This window comes from Pan paniscus, chromosome 9 (assembly GCF_029289425.2).
Source record: "Pan paniscus chromosome 9, NHGRI_mPanPan1-v2.0_pri, whole genome shotgun sequence".
Classification (NCBI taxonomy): Eukaryota; Metazoa; Chordata; class Mammalia; order Primates; family Hominidae; genus Pan; species Pan paniscus.
Genome location: NC_073258.2, coordinates 100,828,927 through 100,856,660, shown reverse-complemented (window position 1 = coordinate 100,856,660; position 27,734 = coordinate 100,828,927). Strand labels below are relative to the sequence as shown.

Below are 27,734 nucleotides of genomic sequence, written 5' to 3'. Positions count from 1 at the left end.
GAGAATGTTAGAGCATAGGCAAATGCTTCATAAAGTAAACAATGCTCCCCAAATACTCTAGAAAACTAGGGTGAAATAATAAATTAACATATGAATGACAGTTCTTCATGTATTGAGTCTCTTGGAGAAATCTAATAGTAACTCTATGATGTAGGAATTGTTATTCCTACTTTCCTAATTTTGAAAATGCAGTTCAGAGAGGATAATTTATTTGGTGTCATAGAGGTGGCAGATAATTGAACTGATACTTGAAATTAGGTACTTTAAACCTTTATTGTTCTCCTGTCACTTGGCACTGAAGAATGTAACCTATTCAACTACAGAAGAGTTATAGTCCTTGTGAATTTTATCCAGCAGATTTTTTTTTTAAGGAATGGTAGGTTAAATTAGTACTTTACTGTAGCTTTTTACTGTTTCTGTTTTAAACTCCTTCTGAGAAAGGATTCTGTCAAAGAATCACTCTATTACCTTTCAGTTGCTGGTTTTTTTCCCATAATTTATTCAAATAAGGACAGGTAAAATATGCAATATTCCAAATGCAGATAACTTTATTTCTATTCTCTTGGTTAGATAAAGACATTTAGAGCAGGTTTGGGTCAACTTTTATCTTTCATTCACTTTTTACTGAGTAAATAAAAATGAGAAAAATTAGCTAAATACTAGGCAAAATACATGAAAGAATAGTCGCAAAATATTAGGCATCAGGATATAAGGGACAGTAATCCTTGAAGTATGTTAAATTAACATGCCAAATCATACAACTGCCCAAGCTTGCTCCCTGGACAAAGTTTTCACTCTACAGCGTAGCAAGGGAGACTTAGGCAAAGCTCAGCTGTCTTTCTGAGTTGAAGAGACAGATCTGGGAGTCTAGAGAAACTAAAGCAACTAGAATTCACAGTAAACGAGAGAGGACAGCTGTGCAGAGAAAGAGTGTTAGAGATCTACAGGACATCCCTCATGAGTATTCAATTCAGTAATGACTAGTGCATCCATATGGGAAAACTATTTTAAAATAGGAAAGGACACACTGAAAGGATTAGAAGGACCAGTGCTCAGAATTTATACAGGCCAGGAATAGTTCCTAACCTAACATCCATGTGGAAAATATCATAATTAGGGAGGCATTTGTTCGAGTACTAAGAAAGGTCTTAACCTTAACAGTGGGGAAAAATAAAGCCAATACTAAATGCTGCTCAGTTCATATCTGAAAAAGAATAAATATAGGAACTGAAAGAATAAAATGTTTCTAAGTAATTTAACCATATCTCAGAACAAAGATCGAGAATACAAAAATGCTCAATTTCCAACAAGGTAAAATTCAAATTTCTGACATCTAATACAAATTTTCAGGTATGCAAAGAATCAGGAAAATATAACTCATAATGAGGAAGAAAAGAAACAATCGACCAAAACACAAAAATGACACATATGATGGAGTTAGTAAACAAGAACATTAAAACAGTTATTATAACTACATTTCATGTGTTCAAAACCTAGAGAAAATACTTAACATGTTAAGTACAACTATGGAAGAGATTTTTTAAAAATCCAAATCAGAATTTTAGAGGTAAAAACCTCAATGTCTGGGAACAAAATCAAGATGATCTTGGTTTTGATAATGACTTTTTAGATACACTATCAAAGGCATAATCCATGAAAAAACAAATTGATATGTTGGACTTCATTAAAATTAAAATTTTATGCTCCATAAAAGACACTGTCAAGAGAATAAAAAGACAAGCCACAAACTAAGTGAAAATATTTGCAAAGACATCTGATAAAAGACTGCTATCCAAAATATAAAAGGGACTCTTAAAACTAAACAATAAGAAAACAATCTGACTAAAAAAATGGGCCAAAAACCTTAAAGAGACCTCAATAAAGAATATACACAAATGGCAGATAGGCATATGAAAACATGCCCCAAATGACAGATTATGAGTGACATGCAAATTAAAATAACAATGAAACACTACTACACAGCCATTATGTCAAAATTCAGAACATGGACAACACCAAGTGCTGGCAAGGAACAGAACAAGAAGAACTCTCATTCATTGCTGGTGAAAATGCAAAATAGTACAGTCATTTTGGAAATCAGTTTGCCAGTTTCTTACAAAAGTAAACATACTATAACCATACTATCTAGTAATTGCTCTCTGTATTAGTCCATTCTCACAGTGCTATAAAGAACTTCCTGAGACTAGGCAATTTATAAAGGAAAGTGGTTTAATTGACTCAAAGCTGGGGAGGTCTCAGGAAACTTACTATCTTGGTGGAAAGTGAAGAAGAAGCAAGGCATCTTCTTCACCAGGCGTCAGGAAGAAGAAGTGCCGAGCAAAGTGGGAAGAGCCCCTTATAAAACCCTAAGATCTCATAAGAACTCACTCACTATCATGAGAACGGCATGAAGGAAATGGTCCTCAATGATTCAATTACCTTCACCTGGTCTCTCCCTTGACACATGGGGATTAAGGGGATTACAATTAAAGAGGAGATTTGGGTGGGGACACAAACCCTAAACATATCATTCTTCCCCTAGCCCCAAACAAATCTCATATCCCTTTCACATTTCAAAAGCAGCCATGCCTTGACAACAGTCCCCCAAACTCTTAATTAATTCTACCATTAACCCAAAAGTCCAAGTCCAAAGTCTCATCTGAGACAAGACAAGTCCCTTCTACCAATGAGCCTGTAAAATCAAAGCAAGTTAGTTACTTCCTAAATACAATGGGGATACAGGCATTGGGTAAACAAATCCATTTCAAATGGGAGAAATTGGCTGAAACAATGGGGCTACAGGCACCAAACAAGTCCAAAATCCAGTGAGGCAGTCAAATCTTAAAGCTCTGAAATGATCTCCTTTGACTCCGTATCTCACCTCCAGGTCATGCTGATGCAAAAGGTGGGTTCCCATGGTGTTGGGCAGCTTCACCCCTGTGGCTTGGCAGGGTACAGTCCCCCTCCCAGTTGTTTTCATGGGCTGGCATTGAGTGTCTGCAGCTTTTCCAGGCTCATGGTGGAAGCTGTCAGTGGATCTATCATTCTGGGGTCTGGAGGACAGTGAACTGCTTCTCACAGCTATAGTAGGCAGTGCCCCAGTGGGGACTCTGCAGGGGATGTCTCCAACCCAACATTTCCCTTCTGCACTGCACCAGCATAGGTTCTCCATGAAAGCTCAAGCCCTGCAGCACACCTCTGCCTGGACATCTAGGCATTTTCATAAATCCTCTGAAATCTAGGCAGAGATTCCCAAACCTCAATTCTTCACTTCTGTGTACCTGCAGGCCCAAAACCATGTGTAAGCCACCAAGGCTTGGGGTTTGCACCCTCTGAAACAATGATCTGAGCTGTATTTTGGCCTCTTTCAGCCACAGCTGGGATGCAGGGCACCAAGTCCTAAGACAGCACAAAGCAGCATGGCTCTGGGCCCAGCCCACAAAACCATTTTCCTCCTCCAAGGCCTCCAGGCCTTTGATGGGAAGGGTTGCAGTGAAGACCTCTGACATGCCCTGGAGACATTTTCCCCATTGTCTTGGTGATTAACATTTGGCTTCTCATTAGCTATAAAAATTTTTGCAGCCTGCTTGAATTTCCCCTCAGAAAATGGGTCTTTCTTTTCTATCGCATTGTCAGGCTGCAAATTTTCCAAACTTTTAGGTTCTGTTTCCCTTTTAAACATAAGTTCCTATTCCAAACCATCTATTTGTGAAGGCATAAAACTGAATGCTTTTCAGAGCACCCAAGTCACCTCTTGAACATTGTGCTGCTCAGAAATTTCTTCTGCCAGACACTCTAAAACATCTCTCTCAGGTTCAAAGTTCCACAGATCTCTAGGGCAGGGACAAAATGCCACTAGTCTCTTTGCTAAAGCATTTGCAAGTGTCACCTTTATTCCAGTCACCAACAAGTTCCTCATCTCCATCTGAGACCATCTCAGCCTGGACTCCATTGTCCATATCACTACCAGCATTTTCATCAAAGCCATTCAATAAGTCTCTGGGAAGTTCAAAACTTTCCCACATCTTCCTATCTTCTCCTGAGCCCTCCAAACTGTTCCAACCTCTGCCTGTTACCCAGTTCCAAAGTTGCTTCCACATTTTTGGGTATCATTATAGCAGTGCCCCACTCTCAGTACCAATTTGTTGTATTAGTTCTCATACAGCTATGAAGAACTGCCTGAGACTGGGTAATTTATAAAGGAAAGAGGTTTAATTGATTCATAGTTCCACATGGCTGGGGAGGCCTCAGGAAACTTACAATCATGGGGGAAGGTGAAAGGGACGCAAGGCACCTTTTTCACAAGGTGGCAGGAAAGAGAAGTGCCTAGCAAAGGGGAAAGAGACCCTTACAAAACCATCAGATCTCATGAGAACTCACTCACTATCATGAGAACAGCATGAAGGAAACTGCCTTCATGATTCAGTTACCTCCACCTGGTCTCTCCCTTGACATGTGGAGTTTATAGGAATTACAGGGATTACAATTCAAGATGAGATTTGGGTGGGGATAAAAAGCCTAGCCGTATCACCCTCCTTGGTATATAACAAAAGGAGTTGAAAACTTATATCGACACAAAACCATGCACATGGATATTTACAGCAGCTTTATTCATAAGTACCAAAATTTGGAAGCAACTAAGAGTCCTTTAGTAGCTGAATAGATAAATGAACTGTGGTATATCCAGACAGTGGAACAACATGAAGTATTAAAAAGAAATTAGCTATCAAGCCATGAAAAGACATGGAGAAAACTTAAGTGTGCATTACTAAATTTAAAAAGGCCAACCTGAAAAGGCAACATATTTTATGGTTTCAATCATATGATATTCTGGAACAGGTAAAACTGGAGACAGTGTAAAGATCAGTGGTTGCCAGAGGTTAGGGATAATAGAGAGATGGGTAGATGGAACCCAGAAGATTTTTAGGGATTTTGAAACTACTCTGTATGATACTGTAATGGTAGATATATGTTGTTGTACATTTATTCAAATCCATAGAATTTAGAACACTAAAAGAAAACTCTAATGCAAATTATGGTCTGTGTGTGATAATAATGTGTCACTGTAGGTGTCTCAGTTGTAAAAAATGTACCATCCTGGTAGGTGCTGATAATAGAGGAGACTGAGAATGTGTAGGGGCAGACAGGATATAGGAAATCTCTGCACTTTTGCTCACTTTTGCGGTCAGCCTAAAACTGCTCTAAACGATAAAGTTCTTTTTAAAAAAATCCTGAAAAAAATCAAAATTTCACTGTCTGATAAAACACACCGGAGGTGATTAACAGAAGATCAAATATTGCAAAAGAAAATTAGTAAATCTGAGGATACAGCAATAGAATCTATCAAAAGGTGCAACACACAAAGACAAAAGAAAAGCAATTAAAAATGATCACAGCATCGTTGAACAGTGGGTAATTTCAAACAGACTATTATATGTGTAATTGTAGCTTCCAAATTAAAAGGAGCAGGAGAATAGAAAAACTTCCTTGAAAAAACAATGGTCAAAAATTTTGTCTCCCAGAAGCTCAATGTACCACAAGTACAAGAAACATGAAGAAAACTAAATTAGGTACACTATAATAAAATTCCATAAAACTTATTATAAAGAGATAACCTTGAAAGCAGTCAGAGAAAAAAAACCACATTATATACTCAGGAACAGATATAAGAGTAACAGCTGAATTCTTGTCAAAAATTATACAAGTTAGAAAATAGTAGAGAAACATATTTGAAGTACTGAAGGAAGACGATATCGGTCTGTAATTCTTTCATCAGTGATAATATGTTTTAAAAACAAAAGTGAAATAAAGACATTCCTTAGGCATACAAAAGTTGAAATAATTCATAATTATTAGGGCTACCTACAATTATGTTGGAGGAACAGGCCGAAAGAAAATAACGCCAGATTAAAACAGTTATCTAAACAAAGAATTTGAAAGCACTGAAAATGGTAACTACATGGGCAAATATAAATTAATGTTCTCATTATTTATATCTCTTTGAAAGATTAATCAGCTGTTTAAAGTCAAACAAATAGTATCATTGTACTATGGGCTTTATAATATGTGGAGAAGTAATACTATCCAACTAAAGAGATAAAATAGAATAAAATACACCATTAACACAAAAGAAGGTAGAATAAAGAATAGAATGTACAAAGAACATAGGGGACAGATAGAAAGCAAATAGCAGGATGCTAGATTTAAACACACCATGTCAATAACTACTTTAAGAGGAAGATATTGTTATATTGGTTTAAAAAGTAAGACCCAACTACATACTGCCTAAAAGAAATCTATTTTAAATATGAAAACTCAAAACAGTTTAAAAGTAATAGCAGGTAAAATAATACACCTTGCAAATAATGCTGTGATGGTTAATATTAAGTGTCAACTTGATTAAATGGAAGAATGCAAAGTATTGTTTCTGGGTGTATCTGGGTTTTTCTGGGTGTTGCCAGAAGAGATTAACATTTGAGTCAGTGGACTGGGAGAGGAAGACCCACCCTCAGGAAGACCCACCCACAATGTGGTGGGCACCATCCAATCGGCTGCCAGTGAGGCTGGAAAAAGCAGAGAGAAGAAGGTAGAAGAAGAAGCTGTCTTGCTGAGTCTTCCAACCTTCATCTTTCTCCTGTGCTGGTTGCTTCCTGCCCTCAAACATCAGACTCCAAGTTCTTTGGCTTTTTAACTCTTGTTCCTACACGAGTGGTTTGCCAGGGGCTCTTGGGCCTTTGGCCACACACTAAAGGCTGCACTGTCAGCTTCCCTACATTTGCTGCTTTGGGACTTGGACTGGTTTCCTTGTTCCTTAGCTTGCAGATGGCCTATTGTGGGACTTCGCCTTGTGATCATGTGAGTGATTTCTGCTTAATAAACTCTCTTTCATATACACATACATCCTATTAGTTCTGTCCCTCAAAGAGAAAGGTGAAGTATCTGTATTAATATCAGACAAAGTTGATTTTAGAGCAAAAAATATTATCATGTATAAACAGGAATATTTTATAGTGGTAAAGGAGACAATTTATCAAGAAGCATAAACATCCTAAAGTTTGTACACTACATAATAGAGATTCAAAATATATGGGGCAAAAGTGATAGAAATGCAAGGAGAATCAGACAGATCTACAAATATATTAGAAAATTTCAACTCTTTTCTGTATAACTTACAGAAGAACTAGACAGAAAATCAATAAAGATATAGAAGATTTGAGCAACACATTCAACCAACTTAAGCTATTTGACATTTGTAGACTAGTCCATACACTAACAGCAGTATGTAAATTCCCATGTGCACATAAATCATTTACCAAAATACAACAAATTCTTTGTCATAAGACAAGTCTCAATACATTTAAAGAGTTTAAATCACAAAAAGTGTGTTATTTGACCATAATGTAATTAAAATGGAAATTAATAACAGAAAGAGAAATGCTAAAATATTTGGAAGCTAAATAACATACTCATAAATAACTAAATTTTCAAAAAATTCATAAAATAAATTAGAAATCATAGAACTGGAATTTTGATAGGGACTGCATTGAATTCGTAAATTGCTTTGGGTAGTATGGACATTTTAACAATATTAATTCTTTCAATCCATGAACAGAGGGTATCTTTCTATTTATTTTTTTATTCTTCAATTTCTCTCATCAATATTTTATAGTTTTCAGTGTACAAACCTTTAACCTCCATGGTTATATTTATTGCTAAGTATTTTATCTTTTTGATGCTATTGTAAATGGATTTATTTTTAATTTCTTCAGATACTTTGTTGTTAGTGTACAGAAACACCATTCATTTTTGTCTGTTGATTTTGTATTCTGCGATTTACTGAATTTGTTTATTGGTTCTAATAGCTTTTTGTTGGACTCTTTAATGTTTTCTGCATATAAGATTATGTCATCTGCGAACAGAGATAATTCATATGAAACCATAAAAGATCTTCAATAGCCAATGCAAGCTTGAGCAAAAAGAACAAACTGGGTGCATTATACTTCCTGATCTCAGAATCTACAACAAAGTTATAACAATCAAAACAGCATGGTACTGGCACAGAAACAGACATATAGGCATATGGAAGAGAATTGAGAATCAAAAAATGAGTTGACACATCTACAGTTAACTGTTATTTGACAAAGGTGCTAATAACACACCATGAGGAAAGGACAGTCTTCAATAAATGGTGTAGGAAATACTAGATATTCGCTTGCAGATGAATAAAATTGGGCCTTTGTCTCACCCCATATACAAATATCACCTTTCAATGGATTAAAGACTTAAATGTAAGACCTAAAACTGTAAAACTGCTAAAAGAAAACAGAAGAAAAAGCTTCTTGATTGTTCCTTGTAAAGATTTTTTGAACATGACTCTACAATCACAGGGAACAAAGCAAATATGAACAAATGAGATCAAATCAAACTAAAAAGCTTCTGCCTGATAAAACAAACAATCAACAGAGTGAAAAGGACAACCTATGAGATGGGAGAAAATATTTGCAAATCATATATATGATAAAGATTTAATATCCAAAATATATAAGAAACTTAGTAGCAATAAAACAAATAACTTCATGAGAAAATGAGCCAAGGATCGAATAGACAGTTCTCAAAAAAAGACGTACAAATGGCCAACAGGTATACGAAACCACAATGTGGTATCACCTCACATGTCTTAGAATGACTTTTACAAAAAGACAAAAGATAACAAGTATTGGTGAGGACGTGGAGAAAAGGGAACCCTTATAAATTGGTGGTGGACATGTAAATTGGTATAGCCTTCATGGAAAAGATTATAAAGATTTCTCAAAAACTAAAAATAAAACCACTATATGATCCAGCAATTCTACTTCTGAGTATATATCCAAAAGAATTGAAATCAGCATTTTAAAGATATCTGCATTCCTGTTTTGGCAGCATATATTTACAACAGCCAAGATATGCAATCAGCTTAAGAGTCCATCAACAAATAAACAGATAAAAGTAGGTGATATATATACATAATGGAATATTATTCACCCTTGAAAAAGAAGGAAATCCTGTCATTTGTAACAACATGGATGAACCTGGAGGACATTCTGCTAAGCGAAATAAGCCAGACACAGAAACGCGAATATTGCATGATCTCATTTATATGTGGAATTTAAAAATGTCAAACTCATATAAGTAGAGAGTAGAATGGTGATGACCAAGTTTGATATTCATTGAAAATAATGAACTTTGATCCATACTTGTATCATACCAAAATTAATTCAAAATATAGCACAGACTTAAATGGAAAACATAAAACTACAAAACTTTTAGGAGAAAATGTAGGAGAAAACCTTTTGCCCTTGGTTTAGGCAAATACATCTTAGCTATGGCACTAAAATCTCAATCCCCCCAAAAAATTGAAAATTTGGGATTCATCAAAATTTAAAACTTGTACCTTTTGAGACACACTAGTAAGGCAATAAAAAGACAGTCCCAGAGTGGGAGAAAATATTTGCGAATCACATACATGATAAAGGACTTGTTTCCAGAATTTTAAACAACTCTCACGCAAAATTTAATAATACAAATATCAACATCTCAGGCAAAAATACTGGCAAGCTATTAACTAAAGAAATATGCAGTTATCAAATAAGCACATAACACAGTCAATATCATTAGTCACTGGGGAATCCAACGTAAAATGTGACACCACTACATGCATATTAAATGGCATAATTACAGATTAACCAAGTTTTGGCAAAGACATGGAGGTACGTGAACTCTCCAACACTGCTGCTAATAATAATGCAAAATAGTACAACTACTTTGAAAAATTGTTTAGCAATATTTTCAATAGCTACACATACTCCTACCATATCGTTTAGCCATTCCACTCATAAGTATTTATCTAAGAAAAACTTTCAATGCTTATGTGCATGTAAAGACTTCTAAACAAATGTTCATGGAAGATTTATGGTAATAGCTGAAACATGGAATCCAAATGTCTATCAACAGGTGCACAGATGCATGCATGGTGGTAGAGCCATAAAATGGAACACTACTGTGCAATATAAAGGAATGATCTATTAACACATTCAACAACTTGTATGAATCTTAAGATAATAATTCTAAATGAAAAAAGGCAAACTCTCCCACTCTCGGTCAAAAGAGTAGACATTGTATGATTTCAGTTATGCATGACTAGAAAAGGTAACGTAGTCTATAGTGACAAAACATACAGGATCAGTGGTTGCCTGCGGTTGAGGATGTGTGGATGGGAAGGAGGAAGAGATTATAAGTGTACATGTAGAAATGTTAATAGGTAGGTACTGGATATGCTCATTATGTGGATTGTGCGATGGTTTCATGGTAAAAATACGTATGTTAAAATGTATTAAATTCTACAGTTTAAACATTTTATTGTGTTCCAACTATATGGCAATAAAGCTTTTAAAAGATGCCTGAAGAAATACTTTAGCAGTACAGTTAATTTACTTAATTGTACTTTTGACTTAATATATTTTGTTTTCTCTACACATTTAAGTCACGGAAAATGTATTAGAATATTTGTTATTTCTACTATACCCATTTTACCCCCCAAACAAAAGTCAAACAATAACCAAATGATCTAACCACCTGATGCACAATCTCTTTCAGTCTTTGTCTATTCTATTTTCTTTTATTTGTAACACATAGTCAGTAAAACCCACAGACTAAAGATAATGCAGGCAGTGCAGGCAGAGGGATTCTCCTGGACTAGCTTCCTTAATATTTCAACCCTTCTTTCCAAAAAGTGTTTGTGTGTGAAACCCCATAGATGGCATGCTTGGAGTAACAAACACTGTTGATGCTGCAATAACTCTTGATGATTTTATAAAATGAAAATATATAGTCAACAATCATTTATTCTAAAATCTTTCCAGTACTATGAGAGATCTTTTGTTTATTAACTCAGATTTTAAATATTAAACTGCACATAGATGGAGGAAGTACATGTCATCACTCAGGTTCTAATTTAATTGATCCCTAAGTTAGTGTTTATATATGCCAATTTTAGTCTATCTTACTCTAGTTTATCACATTCAAGATACAGTCTTTGACTGTAAGACACACCACTATCTCTAAGAAAGAAAACACTGCCAATTAAACTACAACACAACATTGAGTGCAATATACATCTGGATTTCAGAGATATTAAAATGCAAAAAAAGTATGCATTGGGTCTACTAAATCTATGCTTTCTCTCAACAGAATGTGGCTAAATGTAATGGAATGACATGAAGTGGAGGCTTGAAGATATTCTTCCTCTATGTGTCTGTACGGGAAATACTGATGTGTGTTCTTCTTTTGGAAATGTTGTGAAGGCTGCATTTCTCTGTAGGGATATATAAAACAAGTGACCTGATTTCATAATGTACCTTTCTTTGAGAAAAAGGCCATAAATAAAACATTCTCAAAGTTGTAATGTAGATTGATTCAACCTCCCAAAGAAAAGTGGGAATAAAAATGATCAAAAGTACTTATCATTTACCTTTGGTACCATAAAGCAGCAGCAGACATATGTTCTCATCGACTATCTTTTTAAAATCTATTGGCTATTAATGAGAATTATTTTTTTCAGACCAAAAATCATCCTTATAAAGCTTTGACATGGAACCTGTTCTGCACCATTTAACTACCAACAAAACCAGTGACCGGTCACACAAGGTAGGTGCTGCTACATTACATTGTAAATTAAAAAACAAAGAAAAAACAGGGTGGTAGATGTTGAGTTTATGTCTCGGCATATTCATTCTCAATAGTCTTTCTGTGGATTTAACCACTCACACACACACATGTGCATACATAAACATGCTTACATGTTTCACTTATGCAAGAAATATATTAAATCTAATTGTAGCAAATGCCACCATGTACATATGGCTCTACCATCAAAAATCAAGCAAACAGCCTGGGACAATGGATGTAAAAAGCACCAAATCAAAAAATAATGAAAACCTGTATTTCACTGTCATATAAAATAGAAAATGCCTAGATATAATGAAGATTCATGAATAATCTAAGGCAACGAAGAATGAGCTATAAGACAATTCAGAACCACATTGATTATACATTGTGCATGTATAATCATTTATTTAATTGCATATTTAAATAGTATATTTACAAAATAAAAGTAAAGAATATGAAGTTGCAATATTTTAACTTCACAGCAAATTGCTTTACAATAAAATTATTACAGAGACAGATAGAAGTTATGTTACTTGTATGATATGGGCATAGGAGATGTTTTTGAAAAATGTAATTCAGATAACAGCCTTTCCCTGTAATTTCACCCTCCCTTCTCCCGTATCTATGGCATTTGTTTTCAAGTTGTATGATGCACTGAGAGGGATATTCCAAAGGTAAACATGGACTTTTGTCTCTGATTACTTATTTGGTGAGAACATAAATAAATTGTATATATGGTCTTCTGTGTTCTGCCTGTTAAAAGCATCAGAGACATAAGAGAAAGTTTTCTCATATTACAACTCTCTGGCAAGGGATACTAAAAACAAATAAATATGATGTATCATCTACATGTCAGAATAAATTCTGCATTGGGAAGAACAAGAATGAACTAGAATGAATGGAATTAAGTATTTGTAGAAATATTTCTGACATCATATAATTATAATTCTAGATTAGAAACTATAAGTATGTGCCTAACAAGGATAGGATTCCTATTGAATAATCTAAAGGAAATCATCAACACCTTATGTAATTAATTTTTTAAAAAGCCTATGCTTTTGGAAATTTTAATATAGGGTCATGAAACTAATACTAAAAAATTTTATCATGTAAAATATTTGTATTGTTTTTTAAAATTAAGTGTCTTGAAAAAGTACAGAATAATAACAATCATAACAATAAAATTAGTTTTTCCGTACCACCACCCAGAGAAGAGATGCTTGTAATCTTGCTGATGTGTGCTAAATATACAAGAATATTTTGAGAAAAGAACACTGCAATCCATGAATTTGCAGTACCTTGTTAGTTACAGACCACAGGGAAGTGTGTGCACTTTGCTCTTACTCTGTGCTTATAGGCCACCAGATTTTTAATTAGTCATGTTTCCACTGAGGGCATTTCTTACATGAATGGGCCACCAGTGATGGTTATTAGCAAGTTATCACAGTTTGTTTTTCATTAGAGTGACTTTGGTAAGGAAACTCAACATGCTAGAACCCAAGTAGAAAAATTGTTTCTGAAATTTGGGCATACCAGCACAGATATTACTGCATAACACCCTACTAGGATGATGCCATAATTTGAGATAGAGACTAAGACGGACTCAGCTTTTATTTTTACAATCTAAATGCCTAGACATATTTTGTCTCAGGCTTCTACGTTTTTTAATATATTGGTTTATTCCTGCTTCCCCTTGAGTACATATATATACCTATTACATTGATAAATGACTTAATTCAGTTAACAAATGTTCATTATGCACCAAGTCAGTGGTAATCAATTTAAGAGACATTTATGGTAATCAAACAGATGATGATAAAAAGGAAGAAAGAGTCAAAGATATCTAAAATTTTATACCTTTGGAAAACGCCTAAATGGTTACCCGTAGTGATAATAAAAACTCCTTATGTAGGCTGATGATGGGTGGGTGTGGAGAGTTGTGCTTGGTTTGGAGTTCTAGAAACCCAGCCTGATCCCACATGCTGTGGACCAAGGTATTGAAGAACATCAAATAGGCTAAATTAAGAGGTGCAGTTGGAGTCAACAATCAAATAAAAAGTCCAAAATAACATCAGAGTATATGAGATAGGAGTGATTTGGAAACCAGGAATAAGGTCCGGGGAACAATAGACAACCAAACAGATAAAGTGAATGGAGCAGGGCCTATGAAAGCAGCACTTGGAGAAATTCCCAAAGCTAATGAAGCATCAATAAAAATCTATGTATTTTTAATTTTTAATTTATTTATTTTTTTTGAGACGGAGTCTCACTCTTTGGACAGGCTGGAGTGCAGTGGCGCAATCTCGGCTTACTGCAACCTCCGCCTCCCGGGTTCAAGCGATTCTCTTGCCTCAGCCTCCTGAGTAGCTGGGACAACAACATCTCTAGCCTTATTTGCAGCAGAGGTAAGAGAGCCAAATTTGTCCAATAATAATAGATTTGAACTATGTTTGTGAAAAATAGAATAAAATGGAGAGGGGGGACTTGAGAGGTTTTAAATGTCTGGCAGATTGGGATGGAAGATTTGGCAGAGGTCGATAATGATGCCAATGGTTTGAGGTGAGTTAGAGATACTGCTGTTATGCAGAGGGCTGCATCAAATGTGGTATATATAACATTAGTAATTCACACTAGATCATCACATATTCAAATTTTCAAAGTTATTGAAATAATAAATACAAAATTTTTGAATGCATGAAATTCTAATGGCATGCACATTACTGACACTTGGTACCTAATTTCCAACTTACCATGAAATCATTCTAAGAACTGCATATGAAAACCTTCTTAAAGTTCTAAATTGATCTTTCTCTAGTGGAGAAGTTTGTTGTTCTCTTAGCTTAACTAATACAAATATGACAATATTAGACACATGAAGAGCATGCTTAGTTCAAAGTACAGTGATTCAGTAAGACACATACTACTTTTAAGAATACATGTACTATGATAGATTTAAAAATTAAGTGTTTTCGTAAAACATATGAGATAGAATGAGATCTCAAACAAAGATATTCAAGCAAGTTTATTGTTAGATAAATCAGCTTTAAAAGTAGCAATATTGTTGTTAAATCACCATTAGAAGAGATAACTGTTAGGAAAACATTTCAATTTCTAGTAGAATACTCAGTGGGAATTTGTGGATGATGATGATATAACACTTTCAGAAATCCAAGACTGTGAGAGTTCAAAATAAGGAAACAGGTCAAATGGGATACAGAATTTGCCTAAATTCATTCCTGTTTGTAATCCAGTGAGATAACATGTCAGAGATGTTGTTGGAATCTGAGTGTGATATGGAAACCATCCAGGACAAGGTAGAAGTTTAGTTTTACATATACTCAGATTGTTGACAACTTTTTGGTTAAAATTGTCCTTTTTTGTTCCACTGATGTCCTATTCAAGTGTCAAGATTATGTACCTGGTGATTCTTGTAGGGGTATGGGATATAATAAAATTAGAAACTTCTGATGGATATACTAAGTCTTTTTTATTATTTGTATAAGTTTATGGGGTACAAGTGCAGTTTGGTTACATGGCTATATTGTGTAGTGGTGAAGTCTGGGCTTTTAGTGTAATCATTATCTGACTCATGTACCTTATACCCATTAAGTAATTTCTCATCTGTCACCCGTTTCCCACCCTCCCACACTTCTGAGTCTCCATTGACTATTACTCCACAGCATATGCCCATGTGTACACATTATTTGGCTCCCATTTATAAGTGAGAACATGTGGTATTTCTCTTTGTTTCTGAGTTGTTTCACTCAGGATAATGGCTTTCAGTTATGTACATGTTGCTGCAAAAGGCATAACTTCATTCTTTTAATATAGTAATTCTTTACATCCTGTTTTTGAATCTCAGCGTCCAAATAGTTGCTGATCTTACTATCATCCCAGAGGAAGAAACTTTTCCATGGAAATTCCTGGGAGATTAACTTAAAAGAAAGCTGTTGGATAAGTCTAAACTAATCCAAGTAAAAATCTTACAATTTGGGGATTATCTTTTGCTTCATGTTCTTGTAAACTTGTCTTGCCTATTAAGATTCCTAATTCTCACTCACTGAGATGCTTCAGGGCATTCAGAATATAATGTTTGCTGTGACAAAGTAAAAATTACTCTTAGCAACTGAAAAACTGTAAACTGAGAATACTATTAATTAGCATCAGGGTATCTAGTTCTGCCTCTATAGGACACACACATTAGCTGTTTGGCCTTGCACATGTATACAGTTTCTCTCCTGAGGCAGGTTAACTAGTTCTAGGGCAGCCGTGGAAAAGCTGGAAATATGATGCCAGTTAACTTTGACTCTAAATGTGAATAATAAATTGGTCCTGTTTCCCTGAAAACACATAACACCTCTCAGTGTAAAAGCCTATAAGTAAATTAAATATTTCCTTCAAAGTTTGCCCTATGAAAGAATGTTGAACATGTCAAGAACATCACAGGAAGTTGCATCAAAACATTAGCCTGAGCGGTACATCCACATGTCTAGCCATTCCTTGAGAAGTCTCAGTTTTCCATTTACAAATTCATGTTTGTTAGGTTATGCAATCCTTAAGGTTCTTTTAGGATCCATCACCTCTGGGTACCATCTGAAATGAGGATGTGTCCTTCATCTCAACCATACTAAAGCAAGCAATAGTTCATGATGGCAATTTTCTTGATTCTGTAATGCACCACTTTCCTGTGAGGCCTAAATGTTTATTGATTCCAACACCCAGAGACTGACTCCTATCCCCAGATCTTCTGTCAACCTAATGATTAAGTAATTTGATTTTAGTTTGATAGACAAATACCACATAACTCCAATTCATTTTTAATTCCTACAGCCCTTAGTGACTGGCAGCTCCAAATAAACAGTATTAATAAATCATCAATCTGTAACTAAAGAGCAGGTTCTTTCAGGAACGTTTGCCAGTTGCACACTGTAGGAAGTCTCAGAGGAATATTTGTCATTCTCACAGTTACAATGGGACACAAGAGCAGCCATTTGAGACAGCTTAGCTAAGGGGTGAGGAAAGGAAAACATAAACTACAGCAAAAATAATTTTATGAATTGATAATTAGTGGCTTTTTATTTACAGTAAACATATAAAAAGAGAAAAAAATACTTAATATCCTGGTTCCCTAATAGGCATTTGATGGAGTGTAACAAAAGACTATTTGTAAATGGTATCTGAAAGAGAGATAAGCAAGAACGAAAAAGGGCAGGAAATTGAATGTGTTCTTCCCTCCCACCTCACCACAAGATTTCAGATGAGTTTGCAAAGGTCATTCGCATAATTATTACAGTAACAGGTTCAAGGCCTTTTGAGCAGAGCAGATCTGATTGTGTGTTAATGGCTGCAAAAGCAAGATAAGAAACATGTAAAATTTTTTAAAAAGAGAGAAAAAAAGAGAAAATCTCCCTGTAACACTATTAGCTGGCAGGCCTGTCATTATGGATAAACTGATGTTGCTTTATAGCGTATGGCTTTTTTATTACAGAGTAACCCTGTTTGCCCTTGTGTATTGGGTCATTTAAGCATCAGTGACCAGATTTTACTTCTTTTTCTGTTGGAGGCTAGTTGACATATCTAGTGCTCTTTCTAGGGTCTGTAAAAGGTCACACGGTGAAATGAAACTTGCCAGAAAACTATAGCTAATGTAAATGTGGTAAGAATTTTCAAGGCCAAAACATGTGAAAGCATCTGGAGACATCTGTCTGGCCAAACCAAAGGCAGTAACACACCTCCTGTTATGAAAGATCAATCACATTTCTCATACCTGAATTCATTCAGTGTACATATTCAGCACTTGCGGTATCTAATAATGCTCTAGGTATCCAAAAATTCAGTACACTAAAGAAGACAGATATCTATAGCTGTTCCAGTGGGGCAGGCTAAATAGTGAAATGTAGGTGGTCACACTGAAAGGTAAGAGACTGGAGCTCAAGAAAAGCAGGGAGGATTAATGGAGGAGGGGCATTTGACGTAAGCCTTACTGAATAGGATTGTGGGGCAGGATAGATATTTTAGACTGAGGAAACTGTGTCACAGAGCCACAGATGTGGAAAAGCCAGGATGGCTGAGGTATAGTAAGGGGTGCAGTTGATTAAGAGATGGGTTTGAAAATGTCAAGTGGAATTGGTGCTACTGTTTAAATGACCAACTCTCAGCTCCATCCTCTACTAGGCTTTGTGGTACTGGGGCAAGGGTTCTGAAAACCACATTTCTACACTGCCAGGAGGGGGCACTGTAGGGAGATTGCAAGGCTGAAGAAGCCAGAAGGAACACCATCGTTGTTTATTTCCTGTGGGTTTCCCAGGGGCTTCCTGTCAGCTCGATAGCCCCTGAATGGCACCTCAGCAGGGAATCCTTCCCTTAGCAGCAATAAAATACAGTTCAAGTTTTTTCCCAACACTTTCAGGAGAGGCTTCATTGCGTCCCACTTCGTCCATTCCTCAGAATTCTTGGTCCTAGGGGTACATCTGAGGTTCTAATTTTTATTAATTCTAATTCTTTTTTCCCCCCTTACCTCTAGAGATGGTAGCTGCTTTCTGTAGTTACTGACTTTCCATAAAGTTCTCATTTTTACCCTGTGTTACTTAGTTAACAACTTGTATGGGCTGGACTTAAACACTGAGCACACCCAGTTGAAAACATCACCAATGTTTAATTATATACTGCATTTAGAAAGAACCACTGAAATGAAATATTTATTAGGGTCCTAAGGGATTCCTTGCTTGCATTGTCCCTTGACCCCTTTATCTCTCAATCCCTTTCAAGAGTATTGTACCTGGTGTTTAAAAGCCGACCTTGGAAATATCCACAATAACCCCAATTTCATTAAGGTCCCTAGGTTGAATGTTGAGCAAGAAAAGTCAACACTCATCATTTCTACTTCCTGGATATGCCACCAACCAGTTTGAAATGTTATGTAATAATGTCACTGCCAAAAGGCAGTTAATTAAGTCTGCCTGATTCTATCCTTCTACTCTTAATATTCAGCCTGAGAATGTGTGGATGGGCATCCAGCAAAAGAAAATATTTAAATTTTCGTTTCCAATCCTGACCCAGATCATTTCTCTCCTTTCAGGGAACATTACATCTAAATCATTAGAAGACAAATGGGCATTATTATATTCTTACAGCAGTTCAGGCAAAGAGCTTCCACTGCCTCTCCTGATAACCCAGTTTCCCTGTAACAACTCATTTTTTCATGAACTTCTACATTACACCAAATCTAATTCTTCTAGTTTAATCCCATACTGTTGGAATTTCACTCCCTCCCTTGTTGAAACTGGAGAACAGCTTGTGAGCAATCTCTTGATAATAACCTTCCATATGTATAAACCAGTCTTTTCTTTCCAACTAATTAATCCCCCTCCATTTTTTTTTACACTTTGCTGTGTTACCCAAGCCTTTACATACCTTTGTTTCCCTATAGGTTCTCTTGAAACACTTCCCATTTTTCTGGGGAAATACCTTTACAGACAGTATAGCATGATATAGCATGTCACAGTCACTTTATAAGTTCTGTACTCAACCTTGTGCAATTCTATTTTAAGAGCTATTTCTAGGAGTAAACTAGTACACTCTTGTTGTGTTCTGCTCCAGCAGCCTGTAGAGAAAACATCTGAATTTTCGCTAAATTCAGATTTAAGTAGAGGTTTCTTTAGGAGAAAGCTTGCAGCTTATGGCTTTTTAGTAGACTTTTTACCTAACTTCAAATGAGGAAGGTTGGTAAATTTGGGTGATATCAAAATATAGTAAAATTTGATAACCTACAATTATTTGTTTTCTTTTTTCTTAAAGAATACGGGAAAGATATAAGCTTATATATTGAAAAATTATCTGTGCATTATAGCTGCACTAATATGCATGCTCTAAGTAACAAAAACTGAACACCATTAAGGACAGATCATAAAAAGGTAACTGTACTTTCCAAGAGAAATCACAATGAACCAGTATTCTAACACGGTTTGAATGTATGATTCTTTAAAAATCAAAGAAATTTCCTAATTTGGCTTATCGAAGATTCATTAGATCATGTCAAGGGCCAAAGAGAGTTCAAAAGAAGAAAATTTGCTGTTAGGTTGTTAAGTCTTAGTTTAAACTTGGAACCAAAAAGGTGAATAGTGAATTTCTGTGGAGATAAAGGTTGGCTATTAGAGGACAGCTTGGTCAAGGTCCATAGTGTATGTTTACATAATGATTAAGAATGGACTCAAGGTGTAATATTACATTCAGCAAAATATTTGAAGATATAATGCAATTTCTTTGAGAACAGAGACTATGGAAATCCTGGAAGATATGACAGTCCCTAGAACATAGTTGGCTATCAGAGCTTGCAGACCTGCATTTGGTTCTAGGTTCTTTGAGGTACTTTAGTCTACTACATTTATGAAATGAGCTACACAAAGCCCAACTCTTATATTTTGACACCTCTGAATTAATAAGTGAATTATTTTTTCTTAAGACAGAAGGTACTTGCATACATTATTTTATTGCACTTCACTTTATTGTGTTTTGCAGACACTGTGTTTTTCACAAATTGAAGGTCTGTGGCAATGCTATGTCAAGCAAATCTACTGGCACAATTTTTCTAATAGCCTGCTTTCACTTATTATCACTGTGTCCCATTTTGGAAATTCTTGGAGTATCTCAATTTTTTATTATGTCTGTTATAATGATCTGTGATTAGTCATCTTTCAATGTTATTATTGTAACTGTTTTGAAGCTCCATGAACTATGCCCATAGAAGACAGCAAACTAAAATAATAAATGTATGTGTTCTGACTGTTCCATCAACTGGCCACCCCTCATCTCTCTCCCTCTCTTCAGGATTTCTTATTCCCTGAGACACAATAATATTAAAATTAAGCCAATTAATAACCCTACAATGGTTTCTAAGTGTTCAAGTGAAAGGAAGAGCAGCACATCTGTCAGTTTAAATCAAAGGCTAGAAATTAAGCTTAGTGAGGAAGGCAAGTCAAAAACCAAGACAGACTGAAAGCTAGGCCTGTGCTCAGTTAGCCGACTTGTGAATAAAAAAAAAAGTTTTTGAAGGAAATTAAAATTGCTACTCCAGTGAAAACACAAATGATAAGAAAGCAAAACAGGCTTATTGCTGATAGAAAGAAAGTTTTAATGGTCTGGGTAGAAGATCAAACCAGCCACAACATTCCCTGAAGCCAAAACCTAACTCACAGAAAGGCCCTAAATGTCTTCAATTCTGTGAAGGCTGACAGAGGTGAGGAAGCTGCAAGAGAAAAGTTTGAACCTAGCAGAGGCTGGTTTATAAGGTTTAAGGAAAGAAGCTATCTTTATAACATTAAAGTGGAAGGTGAAGTAGCAAGTGCTGATGTGAAAACTTCAGCTAGTTATTCAGAAAATCTAGCTAAGATAATTGATGGAAATGGCTACACTAAACAACAGATTTTCAATGTAGACAAAACAGCCTTATTTTGAAAGAAGATGCAACCTAGGACTTTCATAGCTAAAAACAAGTCAGTGTCTGGTTTCAAAACTTCAAAGCACAGGCTAACTTTCTTGTTAGGGGCTAATGCAGCTGGTGACGTTGAATCTGAAGCCAGTGCTCATTTACCAATTTGAAAATCATAGGGCCCTTAAGAATTATGTTAAATCTACTCTGTGTTCTTGAAATGGAACAACAAAGCCTGGTGACACTGCATGTTTACAGCATGGTTTACTAAATATTTTAAGCCCACTGTTGAGACCTACAGCTCAGAAAAAAAGATTCCTTTCAAAATAATACTGTCCATTGACAATGCATCTCATTAGCGAAGAGAAATACTACTGTCCATTGACAATGCATCTCATTACCCAAGAGTTCTGATGTAGATGAGCAATATTAATGTTATTTTCATGCCTGCTAACACAAAATCAACTTTGTAGCCTGTGGATCGAGGAGTAATTTTCAAATTTCAAATCCAATGACTTAAGAATGAATTACAAAATACATTTTATAAGGGTAGAGATTCCATAGATAATTATTCCACTGATAGATCTGAGCAAAGTAAATTGAAAACCTTCTAGAGAGGATTCGCCATTCTATATACCATTAAGATCAGCTGTGATTCATGGAAGGTCAAAATATTAATAGGAATTTGGAAGAAGTGGTTCTAATCCTCATGGATAACTTAGAGGGGTTCAAAACTTTAGTGGGGAAGTAAATGCAGATGTGATTAAAACAGCAAGATAACAAGAACTAGAAGTGGAAGAGGAAGATGTGACTGAATTGCTGCAATCTCATGATAAAAGTTAAAAGAATGAAGAGTTGCTTCTTATGGATGAGCAAAGGGGTTTCTTGAGATAGTGTAGTCCTGGAAAAGATGCTGTGGACATTGTTGAAATGACAACAAAGGATCTGGACCATTACATCTACTTGGTTGACAAAGTGGTGGCAGAGTTAGAGAGGATTGACTCCAATTTTGAAAGAAGTTCTACTGTGGGTAAAATGCTATCTAACAGCATCATAAGCTACAGAGTCAATCAATGCGACAAACCTTATTGTTGTCTTCTTTTAATAAATTGCCACAGCCACCCCAACCTTTAGCAGCCACCACCCTTATCAGTCAATAGCATCAGTCATCAGCAAAAAGATGATAATTTGCTGAAGACTTATATCAGCATGAGCAATTTTTAGCAATAAAATATTTTTAAATCAACGTGTGTAAATTGTTGTATGTATGTAAGCCAGGCATGTAAATGCTACTGCCTACTTAATAACATACAATATAATGTAAACATAACTTCTGTGTGCTCTGGGAAACCAAAAAATTCATGTGACTTTCATCATTGTGAAATTTGCTTTATTGTGGCATCTGGAACTGAACCTCAAATATCTCCAAGGAATGACTATATATCTAGGAACATATTTGGTTCAATGAATAACATGATAAAAAATAGTGATTTATGGTAGGAAATGTGAATTACTCCGCTAAGGCTGGGAACAGGTAAAGTTGAAAATAGCAAGATTTTGTACTTATGATCTTCTTTGTTTGTCCCTCAAACCATTATTATATAAAATATTACACTTTGTGATATATAAATATTTTTCACTCCATCCTTTGCCCTAGCTTCTATAGATATGATAAATCTCTCTTATCCTTAGCCTCAAAAAAGCCAACAAACAAATCCTTCTTAAGACGCAGTAGATCAAGAAAGTTTTTTGGGGTTGTCATGTTAAACAGTAAGTACAACTTGGACATGAAAATATGCTTTGAGAATAAAATAAAAATAAAGTTTCAGTTATACAAATTAAATAAGTTCTAGAGATTTGCTGTTGCCAACCTTGTACCTATAGTCAGCATATTGTATTGTGCACTTAAAAGTTTATTAAGAAGGTAGATGTCATGATAAGTGTTCTTAACACAAAAATAAAAAAGAGAGTTGGAGAATGGTAGGTCTAAGTTAACAAAGATAAATGATAGAGTGAGGCAAGAATAGGTAGGAAAAGGTAGAGGCAAGTATAGCATGTAATTTTGGATATAAATAAGAGAATACGGGAGAGCAGGAGATACAGGTGCAGAGTATACATGATGTATTTGTGGGGGGGACAGGATAAGGCATAAATAACTTATTTATTTTTGATTAACTGTTAATAATAAAGAGTTGATTGGATTAAGTAGATGGAATATTTTTAAGTTCACTCATTACTATTTCCTGAATGCTATGTGCCAGGTGGTGTGGTAGGCACTAGGAATATGTAAATGAAGAATACAGTAATGATTCCTGCCTTCTTGGGGATTAAAGCCTAAGAGTGGGGAAAGTGCTGGCTATTCTGTTTTCCTCCCTTGCCTGTCACCTTCTTGTTCCCTGTAGACCCTCTGCCTTGCCTTGTGAACTGACAATTGCATCCCCAGGCTTGCAGAGTGGCTTCTGTTTGACTTCAGCCATGAGAGCCACCAGAGGAGATGAGAAGGCAAGAGGAAAAAGAAGTCAGGATATAAATTTCCTAATCCTTTCTTCAGCTGTGTTCTTATATAAAGGCTGTGTCTCTTCACAGCAACAGTCATTACAACTCCCACTGGTTGATCCCTGGCCCACTTCATATCTCCAGTTTTCCCTGGTTCTGGAAACACTATCTCCTCCCCCTTGCTCCTTCAGGATTACACATGACAATGAGTGATTGCTATCAGGAGTTTATACATGTCTTGGTTTTTCTTCTTGTTCTTCTTAGCCTGCTCACAGATCTTCAGCTCATCACTTTACTAAATTCTATTGAAATGTCTGAGTTGGATCCTGATTACATCTGGGATCCTGACACAGATAAATGTTTTAGGTGGAGAAACACATATGTGGGAAATTTAAAATTGTGTTAAGGACTGTAAAAAAGGGATTAAAAAGTATACAGACAGAGAATAATGGGTGTGAGTTAGATAACATGTACATTCATAGATAGCCTATTTCAGGAGTGATATTGAAATTGAGGCCAGAGGATAAATGAGAGCCCCCATGGAAAGAACAGAGGGGAGAGAGATCCCAGTGTAAGAAACAGCAAGTGCAAAGGCCACAAGACAAAAAAAAGTTTGACATGTTCCATTCCAGAATTTGGTTATAACACTCTACAAGGAATGTTTGGTTAGGACACAGTGAGGGGGAAAACAGCCTGAGTGGTAAGATCCTGACGATATCCAGTGACAGATACTGAAGTTTTTGCAACAGACAAAGGCCCACAAGAGCACCATGTGCTTGCTGAAGTAAGAAGCAGCTCAAGTGAGCTGCGGGAGCCACGCGGATGCTCAGGAATTAATTTGCAATTGCTGCGATTATGTTGGGATGAAATGGTGATCCACACCACAAGACAGTGTGCTGTAAAAGGATGAACACATGTCAAGATGTTATTTCTTTGATCTTGTTTATTTTCATAAGGGTGGCAGATTGGTCTTTAGGTAGAGGGTAGATATCTTCATAAGATGTTTCTTTTTTCCATAATTGTGACATTTCTTAGAAAGGACACCAAGTGATAAACAGAGACCTTCTTGAGTGAAGCAGTCTTCTTTACACTCCCTTTTATGTATTTACTTTTGAGAGTTGGGTAGCAAAGAAGGAGTAGAAAGGTTGAAGAAAATAACACATTAAAAGAACGTAAGTGATTTAGTGATTTGACTGTTGGGTCTTACCTAGAATGAAAGAGACTGTAAGCCTCAATTTACTAAACATATTTCAAGGCTTCCAAAGGCAACCACATCTAACTTATTAAATAAGCTTGCCTGTGGAAATATTTATATTGGTTTTTTCCTATAAGTCTAGTTTTCTAATTTGTTTTACAATATGACCTCCCTTTGTTTGTGGCCTTAGTATAAATTCTGGCACTGAAGAATTATTTAACTACAGGATACACTAAAACCCTTGTCTTCAAGCCAGAATATATTATTTTTGCATTTGTCAGTACTGAGCTTCTTACTTGGGACATTTTCAGACCTACTTGACACACAACAGCAAATGGTGACAAACCAGACTTTTAACTATTATTCAATCTTACGCGCTTAACTAACATCTTTAGGTTTAGGAGGCTTCCTCAGGTATCTGCCCAAATACCTCCTAGATACATTTTACATTTTGAAATTTATTTCTACTTGTGGCTATCTTTTGCTTAAAAGATGGGTCACATAACAATTCATTTTGCTTATAGTCTATTATGATGTTGTTTCTACTTAAAGTAGAATTGCATATATGTCTTATTTTAATCATTCTTGATATTAAAACACGGTGTTTACTATGTTCGATCCGTAAATCTACCTTAGCTAGCTGATTATTTTTTCATATTTACTAATATTTTCCTTACCTAAAGGCTAAACCTACTTTAATAATCACACTTGTGTATCTGGCTTCATCTCCGAGTACTTTATAGTTATATTGTGGGAGTTTGCTCTCTGCAACTGAAGTTAAGTAATTAGTAACTCTGATATAGACACATTTATGTAAATTATAGTGTCTAGAAAGAACCCTGAGGTCTTATCATCCTAAAAAAAAAAAGAAAACAACACTCTGTTTAAAACAAATCATAACACGATAATCAAATATAATCAAAATTCCACTTCTGCCTCTGATCTCAATACCTATACTGTAAACATCATTGACAAGTGACTATATATCCTGGGCTGTAAACTCTCAGAAACAGAATCATTAAGTATGGCAGGCATTAGGGTGTGATATAAATTCTTTCTCTCATTTGGGAAATGATTATGTGTTGTACATATCGACAGCTGGTGCTATCAAGTTATGATTTCAGGAGATACTAAGGTAATACACAGGATCACTATGTAACTATTATCCTCATGATTTTTATTTGCTGTCTTATTATGTCTTATAAGAATCTACATCCTATACATGAGGAGCGGATAGTACTTTGCCTTTCTATCCTCTTTATTTACATAAGGACTGAATGAAATTTAAAGATGACACTTAAATTTTAAGATATATAGGTAAAGATGTAAAGCTTTTTATTCATTAAAGAAGTTTTTTTAATGTTAAAATAGCAAAATTATAGAAACTGTTGTCCACAGAAATGACTAGAAGATAATTGTAACTGATTACTTCATCAATTCCCATTTGACCTTCTTTTAGAAAATAAACAGCCACCATGGAACATCTGGGGAAATGACACCTAGCAAAATAAGTGACCCAAAAATAAGACATGTCACATTTTAATAAACAATTGTGTTTAATTATGGAAGAACATGTACTTACTTGCCAAGTGCAAAGCATTCCATCTTAACAGTTGTTCCTTTAGCAGCTGTAACCGTGAAAGGAAAATGGACCTCAATTTTCGGCTCATATTCTCCCATCACACCTTAGAAAGAAAGAATAGTCTTTAAGCATCAAATGAATGTTACAATTTGTTTCTTAATCCTTGAGATGTTATATTGAAAATCACTGTGGTTTGGTTGTTAATGTCTGTTTGATGACTGTTAAATTTTTCGATGTATCGAAGTAAGTAGTACACTTAGGCTCTATCATTTTGATGAAATCCTAGTCTTCCCCTGAGGACTAGATTACATGCATGTTCATTATCATTTAAACTAATAATTATTGAAATTGTTAATCAACACTAGTAGTACAGTTACTAATTGTTCTAAAAAAACTATGACTATTTTCCATTTTAAATAAGTTATCAAAATTTTCTTATTGCCAAATAAATATTCATTTATAAAGTCAAATATTTATTGAATATCTATAATGTGCACGGCATTTTGCCAAATATTGTGGGAGTAACAAAAGATTAATCAGTTGTGCTCTCAAGCACTCAGCAACTATATTCTTAAAGAGAGAAACAACATACTGTACACTCAAGTATGGGAGAAAAGCTATCTATCAAATTACTGTAATGAAAGATAAGAAGTGATCATTGCCATGAATGAGGTATTAAGTATTATGCACTGATATGGTTTGGCTCTGTGTCCCCACTAAAATCACATCTCAAATTGTAATCTGCATATGTCAAGAGGCACGTGGTAGGAGGTGACTGGATCATGGAGGTAGATTCCCCCATGCTGTTCTCATGATAGTAAGAGAGTTCTCACAAAATTTCATGGTTTTAAAAGTGGCAGTTTCCCTGTTCTCTCTCATCTCTTCTGCCACCATGTAAGACATGCCTTGCTTCTCCTTCTCCTTCCATCATAATTGTAAGTTTTCTGAGTCCTTTTCATGTGGTAGAAAAGAAAAACCCCATTTTCTGTTGAGAAATTAAACCCGGCTGCAGAAATTTGCATAAGTGACGAGGAGCTGAGTGTTAATAGCGAAGACAATGGGAAAAATGTCTCCATGGAATTTCAGAGATCTTCATAGCAGCCCCTCTCATCACAGGCCTGGACGCCTAGGAGGGAAAAATGGTTTCATGGCCAGCCTGGGACCCCACTTCTCCGTGCAGCCTCGAGACATGGTGTCTCGTGTCCTAGCTGCTCCAACTCCAGCCATGGCTAAAAGGGGTCAACATACAGCTCAGGCCACTGCTTCAGAGGTGCAAGCCCCAAGCCCTGGCAAATTCCATGTGGTGTTGGGCCTACATATGTGCAGAAGGC

General features: G+C 35.6%; 1 protein-coding gene across 1 annotated transcript in view; it reads right to left on the bottom strand.

The window, feature by feature from the left end:
• CNTN5 (contactin 5) overlaps nt 1-27,734 on the bottom strand; it is a 1,328,674-nt gene that overhangs the window by 325,435 nt on the left and 975,505 nt on the right. The window contains exon 9 of the mRNA XM_034933581.3: nt 26,404-26,506. Coding sequence (XP_034789472.3) covers nt 26,404-26,506 — 103 coding nt within the window. The remainder of the gene's footprint in view (nt 1-26,403; nt 26,507-27,734) is intronic.